The sequence below is a fragment of the Schistocerca cancellata genome, chromosome 8, assembly GCF_023864275.1.
Source record: "Schistocerca cancellata isolate TAMUIC-IGC-003103 chromosome 8, iqSchCanc2.1, whole genome shotgun sequence".
Lineage (NCBI taxonomy): Eukaryota > Metazoa > Arthropoda > Insecta > Orthoptera > Acrididae > Schistocerca > Schistocerca cancellata.
Genome location: NC_064633.1, coordinates 38,512,181 through 38,536,539, shown reverse-complemented (window position 1 = coordinate 38,536,539; position 24,359 = coordinate 38,512,181). Strand labels below are relative to the sequence as shown.

The 24,359-nt window shown below is 39.6% G+C and overlaps 1 protein-coding gene across 1 annotated transcript in view; it reads left to right on the top strand.

Moving 5' to 3' along the window:
- LOC126094634 (multidrug resistance protein homolog 49-like) overlaps window positions 1-24,359 on the top strand; it is a 437,775-nt gene that overhangs the window by 368,950 nt on the left and 44,466 nt on the right. The window contains exons 18-19 of the mRNA XM_049909121.1: window positions 9,780-9,983; window positions 10,219-10,460. Of these exons, the coding sequence (XP_049765078.1) occupies window positions 9,780-9,983; window positions 10,219-10,460 (446 nt within the window). The remainder of the gene's footprint in view (window positions 1-9,779; window positions 9,984-10,218; window positions 10,461-24,359) is intronic.

Sequence of the window (24,359 nt, the reverse complement as noted above, 5' to 3'; positions counted from 1 at the left end):
AATGTCAATCGCTGTCTGATTATGTGGTTGATTGGGTTTGCAAATGATCAGCATTGTTATAATTACTAACGAAATCCATAGATTCAGACTACCAGAATGGAAATAAATGTCTGCCAGGAGTAACAGGTGAGAAAGATTACATATTATCTTCTAGGTGTATCCAAGAAAATGGAATTTTGACAGAAAATTTTTGGCCAGATCACTACATTAGTAAGGACCTGTAGTACAGTCCCCCGCTAGCAGCTGCGTAAGTTCTATTCTGGAAGTAACGCAGATAACGTGTTGTTCAAACACCTAATAACGCCTAACCGGAAAAAAAATCACGGGATAACTGAACCTGTGATTCTGGCAGGGTTAGTGAAGCTAATCAGCAAACAAATTTTGACAGTGGCAGCGATAGCTACAGAATTGGTGATGACAAGATTGTTTGTTAGAACGAGGATGGAGAAGAAACAGGGACATCACACAAATTATGGAAGAATAAGATGATTCCAAATTTATATAAAAATTCCGCAATACTACTTTTCGATCTCAGGCTTGAGAAGTTGGTGCGTATGAATGAAATGTGAAACTATTTCCTAAAATAAAGCTTTTTGCTTGTAGTAGGCCTAATAGGCATTTGATATTGGTACTTATTGCATTATATTCTGTCGTGTTATAAAAATGGCCATTTGTACCAAAACAGTCTCGTTTATTTGGTGTGTTACAAAATTGCTGCCATATTAGAAAGACCGATTTTGTTTTATCTAGCAGGCAGTAACAAAATATACGTAATCAGATTGAGAAACCACACCAGTCTTGGGTATTATTTCTATTAACAGCTTTTTCAGTATTAGACGAGGCATTTCCATTTTTCATGTAGCAAAACATTTGACGAACTTTAATGAGGTAATAGACTCTTTCGCAGAAAGGAAAGCACGCCATGTAAAGCTGTAGCAAGATTAGAGAGGAGCTGGCCGAAGTGGCCGTGCGGTTCTAGGCGCTGCAGTCTGGAACCACGAGACCGCTACGGTCACAGGTTCAAATCCTGCCTCGGGCATGGATGTGTGTGATGTGCTTAGGTTAGTTATGTTTAACTAGTTCTAATTTCTAGGGAACTAATGACCTCAGAAGTTGAGTGCCATAGTGTTCAGAGCCATTTGAACCATTTGATAGAGAGGAAAGAATGCTAGGAGCTAAGGTTTGAAGAAATGTGTAATTTCTTGCTTGTATCTTGTCAGTATTGGTTTTATATATCCTATATTTAATTTTATGTCACACAAAACAGCAAGTTTTACCTAATAGGCAATAAAGAGTTCAGATTTTCTGAAGAGTTCTTGTTCTCTTGATTACAAATAATTCCATCCACTATTAATTGTGAGATTTTTTAAAGAGGGGCAGGCTGTGAAATCGGCTGACTGGGCAGGAGAGGCACCACAGGACATATCAATTTCCACTCTCCTAAATATAATTTGGGCGTGCCGTGGAAAAATGCTTTATCAGGAGGCGTGGCACTGCACTTTGGCATACCTAAGACCAAATGATATGTCTTACATTTCCTCGAATACATTTGTTTTATGGTTCAGACTTTTGAGTAAGATGTGCACTACAAGACGAACGTATTTTGAAAATTAGATTTTTTTTTAGTATTGACCCAGTTCGCAAATGTCGTAGATCCGGTGCTGATGCGCAGAGCAGTCTGAGTTATAGTGGATAGTCTCCATGTGACCCATGTTTACATTTAGTGATTTTACTGTTTCCCCTTCATTTATTCTTACGTTAAATGAAAACAAAACGGATATCTGCAGCCGGGGGCTATCAAGTGAATTGAAACACATTCACATAATTACGGAAGGCTGAAATGTGTCATTAGTTTCAGATTTTATTTTATTTCCTCCTTTCTGACAGTCAAGCATTAATCGCCTTGCGGACAATGAAGTTATTTTTGTCTGTTTGCTAAAGAAATTTGACTTTTGTTAACCTTTTCCACAGAGGTAGTCAATGTATTTGAAACGAAATGTTTGATGCCACAGTACTGCCTAGTTTCAACTGTTTGCTGCATTTCAAGTGCATGTTTTCATCTTATAGCACATATGACTTTATGCCATAGTAAAGAACCAAACATGATATAATACAGTACTGGTGCTCCAAGAAAATTTACACCCCGAAAACCACACTGAAAAGCTTAATATCAGGTTGAGGTCTACTTCATTGGGAATCTCAACATACGAATGTGTCCTTTAAGTATGCTCTTTAAATGTGCACATTTTAATATGGTTCACAAAATTCCGATTCTCTTGCAGTATCCTATGATGTGTTGTTTCTTTTATGACACAATGTATGATCTTTCAATGTTTTACGCGTACGTACATACGGGCTTCCTACGTCATGATAGCTACCCAAGCACGGTGTCGCCTGTTATCTGTGCTCTCTGGCAACTGCTGAAACGAGCCTATTTTTAACAGGTCGCGGGAAAATATTGCGAATAGTGGTTTCAAAAGCCTTACTTTCAAAGTATATATCCTTTTACGTAAGTTGAACTATGTGCAAGAATGTACCATTAATTTATTAAATCACAGAGTGTTTGACTCTCATTTAAAATTCATCTCTTTGATGACAAGCCATTTAGAAGAATTTCGAACTCTGAAGATCAGCCATTTATGTCATTATTAAAAATTTTACTGGCACATTTGTGTGATATATCTTAAAGTGTAACATGCGCAAAAACGATCAACAGTATATGTGAAAGCTTAGCTTCTCTTGCAGCTTGAGACCAATATTATATGTGAAAGCTTTTCTTTTCTTGTAGCAACACTGTGTATATTAATTTAAACTATTAACTTTCCCTGTTTGTGGCCGGCCACGGTGGTCTAGCGGTTCTAGGCGCTCAGTCCGGAACCGCGCGACTGCTACGGTCACTGGTTTGAATCCTGCCTCGGGCATGGATGTGTGTGATGTCCTTAGGTTAGTTAGGTTTAAGTAGTTCGGAGTTCTAGGGGACTGATGACCACAGATGTTAAGTCCCATAGTGCTCAGAACCATTTGAACCTGTTTGTGTGTTCATGCTACTTAACAGTGATGTTGGCTGACTGCATCATGTGTCCTATGGTCTGAATATCAGCTGTCATCGGCTGGCGAGATCATGTGATATGAGTTACGAACGGCTTACAAAAGCACATCAAAATCTCGATTTCAATGATTCGGAAAGTAACATGCAGTGTTTGGTGGAATTCCAATGTATGCATTCATAATACGAAAATACGCAGCATACATGTTGCTGCACATCAAAGATAGTTCCAAAATGTGTCTTCCCTGAGTTTTGTTTTGTAAAGTGCCGGGGAAATTGTACGCCTGTGTGTAAAACCATAACCATTCAAAGGATTGATAAGGGAAAATATACTGTCACCTGGGAGAAAGTGTATTTTTAACCGGGGAATCGGGGAAAAATCTGGGAATTTTTTTTCCTTGTCCACGTATACACCCTGTATTAACAACAGCTGTGTTCTGGTACTTTTGCAGATACAGATGCGGGACAAAAATATGGGAACACAAAAACACAGCATATTACACATACAGTGTAGGGAAACTGTTGGCATTCAGAACAGCTTGTAACCATCTTGGAATGGATAAATATGGGTCCTATGTGGTTTTTAAGGGAATCTTACACAATTCTTCCTCCAAAATAGAGGCAAGTTCAGGTAATGGTAATGGAGGTGGATAGCATTCACACATCCTTCTCTCCAAAATAGAGAACAAAAACTCAATAGTACTGAGTTCTACTGACTGTGATGGCCAGAGGAGATGTGACACTTCATCCTTGTGCTCTTAAAATCAATCCTGGCTGATGCAAGCAATGTGAGCAGGAGCCATGTCATTTTGGAACACATCACTGTTGGAAATCAAACATTGTACCATTTTATGTACCTGATCAGCCAAATTGGTCACATAATCTGTCACAATAAAGTGACATGGCAGAGTAACCGTGGAGCTGTGCAACTCATGATATGGCTGCCTGAATCATTTCCAAACTCCTACCATGTTTTGCTCTTGGGATGTTAACTCGGCCAGAAGCTGCGAAGAGTGCGAAACAAGATTCATCCGACCACATGACTTTCTTACATTGCTCCATAGTCGAGGTTTTGTAGTTGTGGCACTTTTTTTTCCTGTTTTGCACATCTGTATCTCTAATGACTGTTTTGGAATTCCAGCTTTCCCTGCTATTCTCTGCTTATGGAGCTTCCGTCATGTTGTTTTATTTATGAAAGAGTATGTGAGTTTTTTTGTCACATCCTATTCAGTGATGGTCCATCATGATCACTCAATACACATTTTAATGCATGTTATGACTTTTCCTTTGTGCTGTATAAATCTTTGATATGCTGCCTATTGAAATGCCAAATACTTTTGCTACCTTGATTATGGAAGCACTCACTGTTTAATTATGTTTGAATTCATTTAGCTTCAATATATGCACTCAGAACTACACAGAACACTGGTTCTGACCACAACTGCCACTTGCAATATATTGAGGATATTGCACAGGTGCCTATCCTCGTACTGAGGACTGATAGAAGACACATTGCAAGAATATTTGTTTATCAACGAAACAAAACTCATTTATAATGTCCTTGAATGAATATTTAAAAGTTTCCCTAGACTGTGATCAAATACTTGAAAGTCAGTTATTACACCATAATTCATAAAGTTACTGAATTCGATACTGCTATGATAAAGATTCTTGAAGTTTTCAGTTAATTATCAGTTTCTGTAGAAAATGAATCAGTGCATAAACTAATTGGACATAAACTTGAATTATCTGCATGGTAGAGTTGATTTGCCACTGTTGCTGTAGAAAAGAAAAAAACAGTTCAAATTCAATAATGAGAAATGGCAGAAATGTGCAAAATGCTCACATTAATTCCTGCCATACATGATATTGAGTTTCAATGTAATTTATTTCTGTCTTGAAGTCATTCAAGCAATGAAACAAGCTATGGTACAATTGAACTAAATTGGCACAGTGTGTACCTCTAAAACTTGATTACAAATCTACAGATCAGATCAGCACAGAAACCATCTTGAAAGATTGAGCAAAACTGGCATGCAACATTGGTCCCATATGGACCTTATATGCATTTTGCTACAATGTCAGTGAATGTTAAAACAGAAAATTAATGAAATCCAATGAAGTTAGCCACATATTAGAATAGAAAATAAAATAGTATAAATCATAAAATAAAATGACATTACACAGTATATGAATCCAGTTACACAACAGTCTCATTCACAATGTAAATAGTGAGCTATGTACAAGGTGTACAACTATGTTTCTGCCATTTTTTCCCCAACATTTGAGACTTTATGAAACAAATTGGTTACACATGTATCATTCAAAGTATATTCCATTGCTAGCCACTACTTTTTCCCCTCTTTCGGGCAGTGTACGAATCTCGTGTTGAAAAAATTGTTCATGTTTTGAAGTGCTCCATGAATTGATCCAATTTGTGACTTCTTCATGAAATCGGAAGTGTTGTTCAGCCAGGTCATGCGCCATTGATCTAAACAGATGATAGTGAGAGGGAGCAATGTCTGGAGAATACAGCGGGTAGGGTAGGACTTCCCATTTTAACATTTCCGGTTATGTTTTGACCTCTTTTGCAACGTGGGGTGGAGTGTTGTCATACTGTAAAATCAGTTTATTGTGCCTCTTGCTGTATTGTGGCCGTTTATCTTTTAATGCTCTGCTCAAACACATTAATTGCATTCAATAACAAGCACTTGTGATTGTTTCACTTGGTTTCAACACCTCATAGTACATGACGCCACGCTGGTCCCACCAAATGCAGGGCATGATCTTGGCGCCATGAATATTCGGTTTGGCCGTCGACATGGAAGCATGGCTGGGATATACCCATGATTTTTTGCGTTTATGGTTATCGTAATGGACCCTTTTTTGTCCCCGGTCACAATGCGATGCAGAAATCCCGTTTCTGCCTCTGAAGCAACTCTTTACAAACACACAAATGCTGTTCAATGTCTCTTGGTTTCAGCTCACACAGGACCCAAGTTTCTTCTTTCTGAATCATGCCCATAGCCTTGAGACGTTTTGAAATGCATTGCTGTGTCACTCCTACTAATCATGCCAATTCTTCTTGAGTTTGACATGAGTCTTCACTCAGCAATGTCTCCAATTCTGCATCTTCAAAAACATTCTCTCTTCAAACAACTCGCGACATGTTCTTTCACTAATAGCGTCCTTACTGTATATACTTGAGAGCATTCGATGAGACTCAGCCACTGTTTTCTTCCTATTGAAACAAAACAGTAACACCTCCTGCAAATGACAAGAATTTGGCTCATAAACTGACATTTTCAATCAAGAACAACTTTATGATGCATAGACAAATCGACTAATGTTCGAATGTGGTTATGTTGACAGAGGTCCAAGCTGTTTCATTTGACCACTACTTACCGTTGTCGCCACCTATTGGCAAACGGCAGAAGCAAAGTTGTACACCTTGTAAATATAACAATACATTTTGCATTTTGGTGGATTGCATGGAAAAAAATTCTTCCTAGCATCTTTGCTAGCTTCAATGAAAATGTACTTCATTTTAGTAACAACAGTCTTTCAAAATACAATCTGGAACTTTCTTAAAATAGGTTGTTTACTATATTTGCAGCTGTTAATCCTGTTAATTACAATAATTACATTTCACTCAGACAGAACAATGCTTTCCAATTACATAGTAAGACTCATATTTTAAATTTATATTGTTTTTTTTAGCTTCAGATAACATCAGATTTCAAATATTTGTCGTAGACAATGATCGTAACTGGATTTTAGTGATTTTAAGTAAATAGTATGGTTTCAAACATTCCTACCAATTATAGTGCCTACTTGAGGCATAAGGAATACTTTGTACAGATTTATTTCATCACAACAGTTCGCAAGTGTACTATTACTTATATTGCCCATGTATGGCTACACTTATAATAGCTTTGACATGTTATTGGCTTTTCAATTAATTAATGTGAGTGAGATTCTGATGGTAACAAATTGTAAAGAAGAGGAAAGTTCCTAGCTGCTACTTTTCGATATCCACACAACAGGAAACATAAATGTCGCTCCTATGTCGTTTTCTGTGATGTGCCTACACAATGAACCCCAGAGTCATGTTAGGCAGTGGCATGAAAATCAGGGACATTACAGGGCTGTTGCTGCTAGCATATGACTGCTGACATATTGCTGGTGGAGACCACAATGAATTGGGAGGGGCCTGCAAGTGTGGAGCTCAGAGATGAAACTGTTGGTACCACCAACTTGTAGTGCTGATAGTGAACTGCTAATGTGGCCAGATGGGACTGCTGGTACTGCCAGCTTGAGGCATAGGGCACAACTCACTCTGTACAGTCTAGCAGTGGCCTAAATAGACGGGCGTGGATGGATATCTGTGTGGCACTGCGAGGGCACAGGACCTGGTGTAGCAAAATAGTGCCCTGTAAAAAGCACACTCTGCTGCAACGGGCACACTTCTTATCGACAAGGTTGGTGCCCTGAAATGCTGTGGAGGTGAAACATAACCCCATGGTAAAAACACAATCAGTGTTGGTAAGAGCTGTTTACGCAAGTTCTCGTAGTGGGGCAGTACTGTCACCCCAAAGTTGCACTATGCTCACAGGGGTGGGGGAGGGGGAGGCAGCCCACCACCAATGCAGACTGCCCAGAACATGGCTGGTAATTTCCAGACTGACAACGGGGTTGCCGCTGTCACAGACAGGCATTGCGATGACGGTAGGCCAGCAGTGTCATGGCCAGTGCTGATGGAAGGGACACTGTTAAGACGACTGGCTATAACTGGGCCAGCACCAACTGGGCTGATGCCAGCAACGAGAGAGTTGGTGTCGATGGCATCACAAGCAAGGGCTGGGTGGTGAGTGGCAGGACTGCCACTGTAGAACTCTGGAAATAAAACATGGAGTGTCACTTGGCACAACAACATGGTAAACAACCTGACTGAAAGCGACCCATCTTGCCACACACGAACTGCTTTGACACCCTGTCTAGACACCGTTGACATCACACAAATTCTGTGAAAGAAACTGTCTTGACATGAACTAAGGAGGTGGGAATGTCCATTGCTCAGCTGAAGGCAACTGGCACCACAAAAATGCAAATTTTGTGGATCAACTAACAATTCATAGTCTTTGTCCTCTGGATGAGAACCTGGGGAAAAATGAGAACTTGTGTTCTCACAACACACAAAACGTAGGGAATCTGGTACATTTTAGTGAAATCTTATCAGTACAAAATTATATGTAACACAATTAATAGCTGAGATTTTACTAGAAAACAAAAATCAAAGCTGTGTGACTCCTCATGTTTTTCACATTGAGTAAAAATGTCATCTGAGCGAATGTGAGCAGTAACCCCATTATTCCATGTGGCTCCAAAAGCATGCACATTTCCTTAACTTACGTGTGTTTTCTCCTGCTGTCACTTGGTGTGTGACCTTGTCACATCAAAATTTCTACCATCTGTATGTAATATCATCTGCCTCAAGTGCTTTAATGTGCCATCCCCACACTACCACCTACATTTCTTACATTATTTCGGTCATATAATTGATTTTCCAGCTTACTTTCAAACTTGCTCTGTTAAATTAGCTTTTTTGTTAAAACTTATCTACACCAAAGCAAACAGTACAATGGCAACCATAAAATTGAGGTGGTTCAGATATTTTCCGTTAACACACATTTCTTCTTCTTTCCCTCAGTTTAATGATCTGGAGAGGTCCTGTAGGGTTTCTGAGGATATTTTTGGTGATATAGTATCTACTTGCCTGCACCTCTCTATATTCTGAATGTCTCACTATCCTTATGGACTTTAATGGGAGCTTTGATGTGAAAATATTTTTTTAGACTAATATAACATGAATCAATGCCTTATATAAATGGTGTTGGTACAGTTTTGTTAAATCTGAAAAAAGTGGTAACTTATACTTGTAGCTCTGTTCTGTAATTTTGTTCTTGACTATTGGCTGGTACATTCTGTTACTTTTATCTTTAAAACCAGCTGCATTCTTCATCTGGTTAAAATCTAATTTTATCTACATAGTTTATACTAATTTTTGGTGAATATTTTCTGTCTTTGTTCTTTGTGAAATAGACTAGTTCAGCATTGTTTCAGTGTTGGGGCACTGCCTTAGTCTGCTTTCATTCCATAAATAATGTTTTGGGTTCCTTTTATGATATCCATGCACCAGTTTAACAGTTTGCATTGAAACACAATTATTTCTTGGTGCCTTTCCTTACTTCATATACTGAATGGCTTTATGCACCTCATGTGGTGTTACCTTTGGAATGTAATTATTTTCATTATTAACTATCTCTGTTTCTGATTTGTACCTTGAGCTATACAAACATTTAAGGAAATCTTGGAATGCTTGTCTAGGTTTTTCTCTGCCATTACATAAATTGCCATCTACCATCTTGCCCAACATCACTTTCTGTTTTCTCTTTTTCACACGCGTATTTTTCTCAGCTGTAACCTTCACCATGGGATACAACACATACATTGATCCACTATGAAGGCAGTAATACCCAACCTTTTGCAGAAATATAGGGAAGAAGAACAATTACAAGTGAAAGATTAACGTTGCTTTCACACTCTGCATTAGTATATTACCAATAAAATTCATTACCTATGTTTAAAAAAATTGATGAATGCTGTATTATGTATGTTATTTTTTAACTGTCTTCATTCAGTGTGTCTAACATAAAATTTTGCTTTTACACAGGCTACAGGGAGTCGTATAAGCACAATCCTCCAGTCAACTTCAACACTTGTAATTGGGTTTGCACTTGCAGTATACTATAGCTGGAAACTTGCACTTGTAGCTATACTTGCAGTTCCTATTGTCTTCATTGGTGTTTATCTGGAGTCACGACATATGAGGGGGCAAGGTCTTCATGAAAAGGAGGCCCTTGAAGGAGCATCAAAGGTAAAGATAATATTTGCTGTACACAAAAATGAAACTTTGTGTTTACAAGAAGAGTTTAACTAGATATACTGTGTAAGTGAAAGTCTGACTGAAGACTGTCACCAGCATTTATTTAAGTATGAATTTTAATTTGTAAACCTACATGTTTCTGAAACATCAACTACAAAATTTATTGTGTTGCTTGAATTTGATAATAAATATGATTAGTTTTTCATCAACTGTATGTGTTTTCCAGATTGCTGTAGAAGCCATTTCCAGTATTCGAACAGTGGTCAGTCTCGGAAGTGAGATCACCTTCTTGGAAAAATACACAGCAGCTCTTGCAGAATGCCATAAAACTACAAGAATAAAAACCAGAGTTAGAGGATTGGTATTCGCTTTGGGGCAATGTGGACCATTTTTTACATATGCATTTACCCTGTATTATGGTGGCTACCTTGTTGCACATGAAGGACTTCAGTATGAAAATGTCATAAAGTAAGTAACTGATTGTGCCAAAAAAAGACAAAAAATGATGTTGAAATATGGCAATGATTTATGTATATCACACTTTTTTGGTGTAAGTAGATAATAGTTATAACACTGCCATGTGAAATGGATGGGGAAATATTTTCTGTTTTTATCTGTTGTACATTTGCTAACCATAGGTACATTAATCATTGCAAAAAATAAAAACATCTGGTTGCAACCCCACCTTCAAATTGTATACTCAGCTGTTTTTCCTCTGCAATTGTTTATCTTGACCCATTTTCACTGTCGCTCAGAACCTGGATCAGTGGAGTCTTTCCTTACATCCCATGTGGTAAGTCTCCCCTGACCCAGGATTCTAGGCGATTTTTTTCATAACTCTCTCAATTTCCTAAATCTCACCAGTCCTTTTCCTTCATCCCTTTTCCTTCCCCTTCAGCCCTTCTGCCAGAAGGAACGATTGGCTCTGAAAGCTTGCACATTTCCTTAACTTATGTGTGTTTTCTCCTGCTATCACTTGGTGTGTAGATTTTTTTATCTATCCAGTTATATGTGCCAGAGATGTGCATAAAGCAGTGTGACTTCAGTAGTGAGGTGATCTTTGATTCATTTTGGGTAAGTATACTATATGTATATTAATTACACAATTAACTTTTAATATTTCTGTGTTTGCACTACTTAACAGTAATGATGCTATCAGCAGACTACATCACATGCCATATGCTCTGAATATCTGCTATATTTGGATGGCAAGACCACGTAACATGAGCTATGACTGAGTGACAAATGTACATTGCAGTCTGGATTTCATTGCTTCATTAGCTGTTGTGCTGTATTTGGTTGAATTCGTATTTATATTTTCATAATTAGAAAATATGCAGCATGAATGGTGCTGCTCATCAGAGATCTTTCTGAAACTTGCTATTTAGTGATGGTTTTCATTTACTGAAGTTCCGGGGAGTTCTATGCAGACGTATAAAGCCTTCACAGTTCAAAGCATTGCTAAGTTTTGCAGCTGCAAAGGAAAGTATATTGTCACTTAACATGGAAAAAATATACTTCACCAGGTGTATCTCGTAACCTGGGGAATGTGTATTTTCACCTAGAAAAATGATGTTTTTAACCAGGAAAAATCCAGAATTTTTTCCCCCTTGTCTGTGTATACACACTGTGGTGTCATTGATCCATGGCTTTCAGGATGTGATGTGAGAAAAGTGCAAATTGGATTTTGCACAATCAGTGTTTTTGGAATCTGTGCAGGTTGTCATGGATGACTTCATTCTGTTTGAGACATCTCATTATGCTTGAGTGCAGAATATTTTCTATGATTGTACAACATATGGAAATCAGTGAGACTGGATGGTAACTTTGTGGATCACTTTCATTATCCTTCTTGTGGATGGATGTGACCAGTGCTTTTTTTTCCAATTACTGGAGACAGGGTCTTTTTCTCCAAGGGATTTATGGTATATTACTGTTAAAATAGGACTAACACAGCTGCAAATTCTGTGTAGAATCTGACTGGAGTACCATCAGGCCCTGGTGCCTTGTTTAATTTTAGTAATTTTAGCTGTTTGTCAATGCCACTAACACTGCTGTCTTTGAACTGAAGTGAACTGGGTGGTACATGTATGTCTTCCTTAGTAAAGGAACACTTGAAATCAAGTTCAATATTCCTGCTTTTGCATTGCTGCCCTCAATTTCAGTACATGATTTTTATTTATTTATTTATTATTATTATAGAAAGCCTAGAGGATAAGTTTGGGAAAGTGGTGGTGCTGTGCAAAATACGCAATGGGTCTGTCCTGATTCAGACAACATCTCGAGCCCAGTCATGGGCCAACTGTGACAAGCTGGGTCATATTTTTTTGGTCACTCCCCATAAAATCATAAATATGGTCCAGGGGATTATTTTTCATCGAGACCTCCTGTTGCAGTCTGACGATGAGCTATGCTCCAATTTATAACGACAGGGTGTTCACTTCATGTGGCATGTCTATAGGGGAACTAAAGATAACAGGGTTGCTACTGGTGCCTTTGAGGGTGATCCGTTACCTGAAAAAGTCAATATGATGGTATACCAATGAGACATGAAACGATACCTCCCTCCACCCTGTGTGGTGTTTTAAGTGCTGGAAATTCAGGCATGTGTTTTCCCAGTGCAATTCCAATGCCTTATGTTGAGACTGCTGGTGTCCACTGTATCTGAATACTCCATGTGCCCCTCCTCCAACCAGTGTCAACTGTGGAGCGCATCACTCCCCCTGCTTGCTGGACTGTGTGGTACTCCAAAAGGAGAGGAAAATTATGAAGTACAAGACCATGGACAGGCTGACTTACCAAGAGGCTAAACAGAAAAAGGTTGACTTAGTATTAAGAAAACAGTCTTAATCGCATTTTTTTATTTATTTAGTGATGACCAGTTTCAACCCATCACAGGGACCGTCTTCAGGGTAAACACACAGTGAAATTACAATATATATCTTAGACAAAACTAATGATAACCATCTTAGAAGAGTGGATTACATAAATGTAATGTTTTACCCACTGGTTGACTGCTGCTGGCGTCACATCTACCAAGGTGTGGCAGGAGACTGTAAGGATTTTACCTTATGTCTGGGTTTATATAGCAAGCTATGAACACTTGAGTGTAAGCAACACCACCAGCAGTGACAAATGTCTAGGCTTAAAAATTGAAGTATAAATACGATTTGTGTTAAGATTACAATGTAAAGAAACCATATTCACTTAAAAAAAACACCCTTAGATAAATAAACATTAAAAAGTATGAGAAAAAACTTTTCAATGTCAAACCTATAAAAGAACATTAGTAAGTTACCTTAACTTCATTCATAATATACTATGGCAGAGGGAAAACAGTTTCCTGTCTGTATTCTATTTACTTTGTGCTTATTTGTATCCTATATAACAAGTCTAAGTGTGCCTATCTGTAAGCGTATATACAAAGCCCTCTAGTCCAGGTACTATAGATGCTGTTGCCATGGTAGTGACCCAACATGGCTGTCTTCTCTGCTACGATGTTATCTGTTGCCTAGTCCAGGCACTAAGGAGACTGGTCATGGTAGCGGCGCAATATGGCTGCCTCCTTTGCCACACTGCTGTGCGTCGCCTAGGCAACAATAGGATCGATACACACTTCGGAATGACTCCATCATCATAGTGCAGAAGATATTGGCCGCCTACATTGTGTATAGAGGCGTCCGCCAAAAATACGAATATTTTGCCTTTATATTTAATATGATACTAAAAACGATATTTAGTGAGTGATGATGTAATGATTTTTATTTTAATGGATGTCGGTTGTCGTATTGCTGTTAGCTGCATAAAAGAAAATATTATCTAAATAATTATGTAGTTGTCAAACTGTACATTATGCTGAGAGAAGTATCAGCTATGTCCATTACTGGTTTATGGTATGGATTTCATCATTAGGACACCGTCACACTACATGCCACATAGGATTATCATAAAACTATGTAAAGCTTACAGCAAATATCTTGAGGTCATAGTTAGATGTCATGTAACTAGAAAACTTATGGATGTCAGTTACAAAGGAATGCATAATAGTAATTGTCATATATATACTCGCGCACACACACACACATATCCACCCACACATATACAGACACAAGCAGACATATTTTGGTCTTTAAATATGTCTGCCTGTGTCTGTATATGTGTGGATGGATATGTGTGTGTGTGTGCGAGTGTATACCCGTCCTTTTTTCCCCATAAGGTAAGTCTTTCCGCTCCCGGGACTGGAATGACTCCTTACCCTGTCCCTTAAAACCCACATCCTTTCGTCTTTCCCTCTCCTTCCCTCTTTCCTGACGAGGCAACAGTTTGTTGCAAAAGCTTGAATTTTGTGTGTATGTTTGTGTTCGTTTGTGTGTCTGTCGACCTGCCAGCACTTTCATTTGGTAAGTCACATCATCTTTGTTTTTAGGTATATTTTTCCTTCGTGGAATGTTTCCTTCTATTATAACCATATATATATATAAAAGCGCTGGCAGGTCGATACACACAAACATACACACAAACTTCAAGCTTTCACAACCAACAGTTGCTTCATCAGGAAAGAGGGAAGGAGAGGGAAAGATGAAAGGATGTGGGTTTTAAGGGAGAGGGTAAGGAGTCATTCCAATCCCGGGAGCGGAACCACTTACCTTAGGGGGACACTCGCACACACACCCATACCCAACCGCACATACACAGACACAAGCAGACATTTGTAAAGGCAAAGAGTTTCGGCAGAGATGTTAGTCGATGCAGAAGTACAGAGGCAAAGATGTTGTTGAAAGACCGGTGAGGTATGGGCGGCGGAAACTTGAAATTATATATATATATATATATATATATATATATATATATATATATATATTGGCCCAAACTCTTTGTCTGTATATGTGTGGATGGATATGTGTGTGTGTGCGAGTGTATACCCGTCCTTTTTTCCCCCTAAGGTAAGTCTTTCCGCTCCCGGGACTGGAATGACTCCTTACCCTCTCCCTTAAAACCCACATCCTTTCGTCTTTCCCTCTCCTTCCCTCTTTCCTGATGAGGCAACAGTTTGTTGCGAAAGCTTGAATTTTGTGTGTATGTTTGTGTTCGTTTGTGTGTCTGTCGACCTGCCAGCACTTTCATTTGGTAAGTCACATCATCTTTGTTTTTAGGTATATTTTTCCTTCGTGGAATGTTTCCTTCTATTATAAGCATATATATATATATATATATATATATATATATATATATATATATATATATATAGCGCTGGCAGGTCGATAGACACACAAATAAACACAAACATACACACAAAACTCTAGCTTTCACAACCAACGGTTGCCTCGTCAGGAAAGAGGGAAGGAGAAGGAAAGACAAAAGGATATGGGTTTTAAGGGAGAGGGTAAGGAGTCATTCCAATCTCGGGAGCGGAAAGACTTACCCTAGGGGGAAAAAAGGACAGGTATACACTCGCACACACACACATATCCATCCATACATACAAGACACAAGCAGACATTGTCTGCTTGTGTCTTGTATGTATGGATGGATATGTGTGTGTGTGCGAGTGTATACCTGTCCTTTTTTCCCCCTAGGGTAAGTCTTTCCGCTCCCGGGATTGGAATGACTCCTTACCCTCTCTCTTAAAACCCATATCCTTTTGTCTTTCCTTCTCCTTCCCTCTTTCCTGACGAGGCAACCGTTGGTTGCGAAAGCTAGAGTTTTGTGTGTATGTTTGTGTTTATTTGTGTGTCTATCGACCTGCCAGCGCTTTTGTTGGGTAAGTCTCATCATCTTTCTTTTTAAATATATTTTTCCCACGTGGAATGTTTCCCATTCCACGAAGGAAAAATATATCTAAAAACAAAGATGATGTGACTTACCAAATGAAAGTGCTGGCAGGTCGACAGACACACAAACGAACACAAACATACACACAAAATTCAAGCTTTCGCAACAAACTGTTGCCTCATCAGGAAAGAGGGAAGGAGAGGGAAAGACGAAAGGATGTGGGTTTTAAGGGAGAGGGTAAGGAGTCATTCCAGTCCCGGGAGCGGAAAGACTTACCTTAGGGGGAAAAAAGGACGGGTACACACTCGCGCACACACACACATATCCATCCACACATATACAGACACAAGCAGACATATTTAAAGACAAAGAGGTTGGACAGAGATGTCAGTCGAGGCAGAAGTGCAGAGGCAAAGATGTTGTTGAATGACAGGTGAGGTATGAGTGGCGGCAACTTGAAATTAGCGGAGATTGAGGCCTGGTGGATAACGGGAAGAGAGGATATATTGAAGAGCAAGTTCCCATCTCCGGAGTTCGGATAGGTTGGTGTTAGTAGGAAGTATCCAGATAACCCGGACGGTGTAACACTGCGCCAAGATGTGCTGGTGGTGCACCAAGGCATGTTTAGCCACAGGGTGATCCTCATTACCAACAAACACTGTCTGCCTGTGTCCATTCATGCGAATGGACAGTTTGTTGCTGGTCATTCCCACATAGAATGCATCACAGTGTAGGCAGGTCAGTTGGTAGATCACGTGGGTGCTTTCACACGTGGCTCTGCCTTTGATCGTGTACACCTTCCGGGTTACAGGACTGGAGTAGGTGGTGGTGGGAGGGTGCATGGGACAGGTTTTACATCGGGGGCGGTTACAAGGGTAGGAGCCAGAGGGTAGGGAAGGTGGTTTGGGGATTTCATAGGGATGAACTAAGAGGTTACGAAGGTTAGGTGGACGGCGGAAAGACACTCTTGGTGGAATGGGGAGGATTTCATGAAGGATGGATCTCATTTCAGGGCAGGATTTGAGGAAGTCATATCCCTGCTGGAGAGCCACATTCAGAATCTGATCCAGTCCCGGAAAGTATCCTGTCACAAGTGGGGCACTTTTGTGGTTCTTCTGTGGGAGGTTCTGGGTTTGAGGGGATGAGGAAGTGGCTCTGGTTATTTGCTTCTGTACCAGGTCGGGAGGGTAGTTGCGGGATGCGAAAGCTGTTGTCAGGTTGTTGGTGTAATGCTTCAGGGATTCTGGACTGGAGCAGATTCGTTTGCCACGAAGACCTAGGCTATAGGGAAGGGACCGTTTGATGTGGAATGGGTGGCAGCTGTCGTAATGGAGGTACTGTTGCTTGTTGGTGGGTTTGATGTGGACGGACGTGTGAAGCTGGCCATTGGACAGGTGAAGGTCAACATCAAGGAAAGTGGCATGGGATTTGGAGTAGGACCAGGTGAATCTGATGGAACCAAAGGAGTTGAGGTTGGAGAGGAAATTCTGGAGTTCTTCTTCACTGTGAGTCCAGATCATGAAGATGTCATCAATAAATCTGTACCAAACTTTGGGTTGGCAGGCCTGGGTAACCAAGAAGGCTTCCTCTAAGCGACCCATGAATAGGTTGGCGTACGAGGGGGCCATCCTGGTACCCATGGCTGTTCCCTTTAATTGTTGGTATGTCTGGTTTTCAAAAGTGAAGAAGTTGTGGGTCAGGATGAAGCTGGCTAAGGTAATGAGGAAAGAGGTTTTAGGTAGGGTGGCAGGTGATCGGCGTGAAAGGAAGTGCTCCATCGCAGCGAGGCCCTGGACATGCAGGATATTTGTGTATAAGGAAGTGGCATCAATGGTTACAAGGATGGTTTCTGGGGGTAACGGATTGGGTAAGGATTCCAGGCGTTCGAGAAAGTGGTTGGTGTCTTTGATGAAGGATGGGAGACTGCATGTAATGGGTTGAAGGTGTTGATCCACGTAGGCAGAGATACGTTCTGTGGGGGCTTGGTAACCAGCTACAATGGGGCGGCTGGGATGATTGGGTTTGTGAATTTTAGGGAGAAGGTAGAAGGTAGGGGTGCGGGGTGTCGGTGGGGTCAGGAGGTTGATGGAGTCAGGTGAAAGGTTTTGTAGGGGGCCTAAGGTTCTGAGGATTCCTTGAAGCTCTGCCTGGACATCAGGAATGGGATTACCTTGGCAAACTTTGTATGTGGTGTTGTCTGAAAGCTGACGCAGTCCCTCAGCCACATACTCCCGACGATCAAGTACCACGGTCGTGGAACCCTTGTCCGCCGGAAGAATGACGATGGACCGGTCAGCCTTCAGATCACGGATAGCCTGGGCTTCAGCAGTGGTGATGTTGGGAGTAGGATTAAGGTTTTTTAAGAAGGATTGAGAGGCAAGGCTGGAAGTCAGAAATTCTTGGAAGGTTTGGAGAGGGTGATTTTGAGGAAGAGGAGGTGGGTCCCGCTGTGACGGAGGACGGAACTGTTCCAGGCAGGGTTCAATTTGGATAGTGTCTTGGGGAGTTGGATCATTAGGGGTAGGATTAGGATCATTTTTCTTCGTGGCAAAGTGATACTTCCAGCAGAGAGTACGAGTGTAGGACAGTAAATCTTTGACGAGGGCTGTTTGGTTGAATCTGGGAGTGGGGCTGAAGGTGAGGCCTTTGGATAGGACAGAGGTTTCGGATTGGGAGAGAGGTTTGGAGGAAAGGTTAACTACTGAATTAGGGTGTTGTGGTGCCAGATTGTGTTGATCGGAATTTTGAGGTTTTGGAGGGAGTGGAGCTGGAAGTGGGAGATTGAGTAGATGGGAGAGACTGGGTTTGTGTGCAATGAGAGGTGGTTGAGGTTTGCTGGAAAGGTTGTGAAGGCTGAGTGAGTTGCATTTCCGGAGGTGGGAAACCAGGAGATTGGATAGTTTTTTGAGGTGAAGGGTGGCATGCTGTTCTAATTGGCGGTTGGCCTGTAGGAGGATGCTCTGAATAGCCGGTGTGGATGTGGGAGAGGAAAGATTGAGGACTTTTATTAAGGATAGGAGTTGACGGGTGTGTTCATTGGCCGAGTTGATGTGTAGGTGAAGGATTAGGTGGGTGAGGGCAATGGATTGTTCAGTTTGGAACTGGTATAGGGACTGATGGAAGGAAGGGTTGCAGCCAGAGATGGGAACTTTAAGTGTGAGGCCTTTGGGGGTGATGCCAAATGTCAGACAAGCCTGAGAAAATAAAATATGTGAGCGTAATCTGGCTAGGGTGAAGGCATGTTTGCGGAGGGAATGTAAATAAAACTTAATGGGGTCGTTGTGGGGGTGTTGTGAGGGTGACATGGTATTAGAAGGCGGAAAGTTTAACATGAGGTTGAAATGAAAAAGAAAGATAGAAATATATGGGGAGAGATAAAGGTGAACTAGAAAGCAATTGGAGATCTGGTATGAAAAAAGGCGAAAAAGTGTTGGTTAAGTTGATCTTGTGGTGAACTTGGGTTGGTAGACAGCGATGTGCAAAAAGGTTAGGTGGTTGTGTTGCCGCTAAATCACGTTAAAGAACGGAGAAATTCGGGAAAATTTCGAGAAAATTTCGAAAAAACGTATTAAAGGAGTGGTGTTGTGGTGAAAGATTACGAAAATGGGGCTAACAATTGTAGAAAAAATGACGTTAAAACCTGTGGGGAGCGGCTAAAATGATCAGTGATGTGCGAAAAACGGAAGTGGAAATAAAGTTAAAGTTATTAGAACTAGCCGAAATGGTTGTTAAATACGTGAAAGCAGCTGTTATTGAACTAGAAACGGTGGATTTTATAGCAGCGGTATATATATATATATGTTGTGTCTATACAAGACAGTCTAGACACAGGGCGAGGTTACCGATAGGCACGCGTAGACACACGCCGGCTGGCGTGAGTTCTGGAACAGGATACTTGATGAATGCTATAGAGAAAAATATGCAGCTCCTTGAATACTTAACTTTAATTCATCCTTGTGGTACATCGCTATTGACGATACAAATGAGTCTATCTCCAGATACGGTTAATTACAATTACTGTAAGGCTAATGGCACCTTGCTAGGTCGTAGGCATGGACTTAGCTGAAGGCTATTCTAACTGTCTCTCGGCAAATGAGAGCAAGGCTTCATCAGTGTAGTCGCTAGCAAAGTCGTCGTACAACTGGGGCGAGTGCTAGTCCGCCTCTCTAGACCTGCCATGTGGTGGCGCTAGGTCTGCAAGTACTGACAGTGGTGACACGCGGGTCCGGCATGTACTAATGGACCGCGGCCGATTTAAGCTACCACCTAGCAAGTGTGGTGTCTGGCGGTGACACCACAATATATATATATATATGGTTATAATAGTTTGTTGCGAAAGCCTGAATTTTGTGTGTATGTTTGTGTTCGTTTGTGTGTCTGTCGACCTGCCAGCACTTTCATTTGGTAAGTCACATCATCTTTGTTTTTAGGTTGCTTTTTTTTAAAAATAATTAAAATCAAAGTTGCAAGAAAGGAAAAGTATCATCCTTACATGCAATAATACTTTCGAAAAACTCGAAAAATGTTCTATCATAAAACTCCAGTTGCTCATTCAGTAGAGCTGTTGGTTCCTGTTTATGATGTGTGAAGATCTCCAAATTTTGTAAGACATCCATCTTCGGCCCTTTTTGGACTACGTGTAGTATCTTTAAATCTTCATTAGTATTCATTTCAGTGTGTTTTTCTGTATCTAGGTGCTGTCCAAAAACTGATTTACTGCATGATGATCCTAAAGTATGTTCTTTAAACCTTGTCTTGAAGTTTCTGTCTGTCTGCCCGATATAAAGTTTCTTGCAATCCTTACATGTCAATTTGTAGATTCCCGATTTGGTGAGTATCCTACTTTTGGAATCTTCTATACTATGTCCTAAACTATTGCCAAGGGTGTTTGAGGAAAAGGCTATTGTGATGTCGTGAGTTTCTAAAAAGTCTATTCACTTTATCAGATATGTTACCCATATATTGCATTTTCGAAAAAATCCTCTTCTCGGATTTCTGAGGTTGACTTGCCCGTGTTTTACGTAGTAGTGTCTCTACTATAGTTGATTGATATCCATTAGTTATTGCTATTTGCTTCAATATATTAATTTCTTTCTGTCTTTGATCTTGTGCCAGCAGTATCCTATTCAGTCTATTTAAGATGGAAAAGAAGAAAGCTATTTTATATCTGTTAGGATGGCATGATCTAGCATGAATAATAGCATCTGTTGTGGTAGGTTTTCTATCAATAATAAACATATGTTGTCCGTTAACACTGGAAATGGTGAGATCCAAATAATTTATAGTCTTTTGTTGTTCATGTTAGACTGTAAAACTATGTTTCGGGTATATATCACTCAGTATGTACGTCAGATTATTTATTTCACCCATCATTTGTAGTATATGATTTTTTTGTACATGTGTGGGTGGTCTCTAAGAAATCTGACTTCCTTATTGTTGACAAAGATGTGGGCTAAAGTTCCTGCAAATGAGTTGCCCATAGATGGCCATACTTTTGTTGATGTATTTGATTGTTAAATAAAATGTAACTGAAACCTAATGTAACCCCTAGGAGGCCAATTTCGCTATGATTAAGCATGTTATGGCGCAACAAATTTTCTCTAATTATTTCAATTGTTTCTGTCACTAGGATGTTGGTGTATAAGTTTTTAATCTCTAATGTAGAAAATCTAGCATTTATTTGTATAGCAACATTATGTATACTTACTGCTACTTCATAACTATTATTGACAGAAAAGTTTTCTCCATATATACAAAACTGTTTTAAGATCATATTCAGTTTTTTATTCAGGCTATATGACGGGTATCCTATATTGTTGACTATACGGCGTATAGGCCAACCTTGCTTGTGTAATTTAATTTGGGCTCTAAGCCTAGGCAATTGTGGGTTCATTACTTTAAGACAAACCTTATTTTTAGGAGAAAATAAATATTCATTATTATCTACCATTTTACAGATTTTAGTGTGAAATTTCAGTAGTGGGTCCTTATTAATTATGGTGATGTCATTTTCCTGACAAAATTCCATAATTTTAGATGTATAGTCATTTTCGGTAATAACTATGAGAGTGTTGCCCTTGTCTGCTTTTGTGATAAGCCCAGTCTGTCTGTTATATCGTTTTAATGCTGTCTACCACTTTTTTTCCTGTTAGCTAATGCTTTCACTTTTGGCTTGCTACTTTCATTTTCTCCTTCAGTGTGGTTACACACTTAGTTTTACCTATTTTGTTCCTTCCCCACACTTTAGGCGATAGGATTCTTTTGGCTTCTGATTTTAATCTGAGACGTGCTTGACTACAGAAAAACAGACTGATGACCATGCAGCTGTTGCCATGAAAAGTGCTAAAACTGTAACTATAAAAACAAGTGGACACGAAAAAATGCACTGCACTGTTGTCCATTCATGTTGTGCTAATGGCAGTCATCCTACTACACTGATAATTTTCAAACACAAAACAATGCCAAAACCTTCTGAAATACCGTCAGGTGTTGTTGTTCACATACATGACAAGGGTTCGATGGAATAACAGAGTGTGGGAGAGGAGTAAAGGTGCTGTATTTGGAACGAACTCTCCTCCTGTGCTAGATCAGTTTACTAGCCATTTGAAAAATTCTGTGAAAGAGAAATTGAGACAGGGAAAAAGCAGAGCTTGCCGTTATTCTGGGAGGACTTACCTCACTATTGCAACCTCTTGATGTCTCGATAAATAAACCATTTAAAGTGTATATGAAAGAGGAATGCAACTAGTGGATGATGGATGAAACCCAATATGAACTTATGCCAAAGGAAGCTTTAAAATGACATACAGTCAACCAAGTGTGTCAGTGGATAAAACAGTCATAGTCTAGAATGAGAGAAGACATTATTAAAGAAGTATGGCATATGTAACATTCTTGATGGCAGTGAAGACCATCTTATGTGTGAAAAGGACAACAGTGATACTGAAGAGGAAGAAGAGGAAGAAGAAAGTTCAGATGATGATTTCCAGGGATTTTAAAAGTCAGTTCAGTTTTATAAACTAATAATTTTTTCGGTCTGGCTTTGCAATCCAATAATAATGATGGTAAAAATGTTATTTCTTTTTAAAAATTGCTTAAAAATTAAGGTCCATCTTATAGTCCATACTGTCTTATAGTCTGCAAAATGGTATTTCATCCATGAATGGCCATACACTAAACTTTTGGTGCTACAGATAGCTTTTACATATGACTAGAATTTCTTTGGCTTTTCTGAGTGATGCTTTAATAACATTCTGTTATGTTAGTCACTGAAGGTTTCACACATTGCACACCTGATAGCAAAACATGTTTCACTCAGTATCCTTCTATTTCTAGACCTATATTTTGTTTTACATATATTTTGCAGAAGGTCCTATTTCTTTAGAAATTTATTTCCAAATACTGTATATGTGGAGAATCCATATTATAATGATCTGCTCTGCTAGGCTTGAACTTGAACCACAGTCTTCTAAAGCCTCTGCCCATAGATAAATGTCTTGAGTTCCTTTTTTGGATGCGACACAACTCTCTCTTTATTAACTTAGCAAATACATAAATCTTTCTACTTGTTTTATTTACCCTGTGTACTTCCGTAATCATTGTTGCTACAGTTGCTATTGTACTAATTAATGATAAGATCTGTAAAAGAAATATGCTATTAATGGATGAATCTATTGTTAACCCCACCACCTACAGCTACCAATGTCCATTGTTGGTTGGTAATATGTATTAATTTAAGCGCCAGTTTGAGATATGAGCTAGCAGCAACATGGAGGTAGCCAAGAAACATTCAAAGAAACATACCAGAAAATAAAAAAAGAGCGGTTTGCTGAAATAATGAAAAATCACATAACTACTATTGAATCTAAAAAGCATGATGTCAACATGCTAAAAAGGAAAAAGGATGCTTGGGAAAAAATTCTAATTGAAACAATGCATAAGCACTTACACAAAGATAACAACTGCAACTTAAAGGAATTTGGAAGGCCATGAAAGCGAAAGCAAAGAAAATGAAAGCTAAATGTAATTGAGAACAATTTCAAAGTGGCAGTGAAGTAGGTGAGGTGAAGATCAACCCTATAAACCAAATGGTATACAGAATCTTCAGGACAACTAGACCTGAAGAAATTGTGTCTAACAAAAAACTAGTAAAGGGACTCCTTGCACTATATAAGGCCATTGGTTGACTTTACTAGATATACAGGGAGCGATACTGCACAATAAACTCGATTTCGGTGCGGGCAGTGGCGGGTTAGACCTAAGCTGTTTTAGCTTCCCTGTCAAAATCAAATCGAATCAAATCTCATCAGCAAATGGTTGATGATATGATCCCACAAGTTTTTAAGGGGATAGCTGGAGTTAACAATGACACATCTGAAGATAATGTGATACTTTCAAGAAACTTTGATGATGATAACTGCTTTGAAGGTAGCAGTGAAACTGCTGAAGGTGGAACTTTATCCAATAGTCATGAACCTTGGCCTGCATTCTCTGGTGGGAGCTTATCAGAGGATGCACCCAGCAAAAGTGGGAGAGAATGTGCGGTTGTGAAATTCGAGAGTTTTTGAAAAAAGCAGATGAGCTTCATTCATCAAA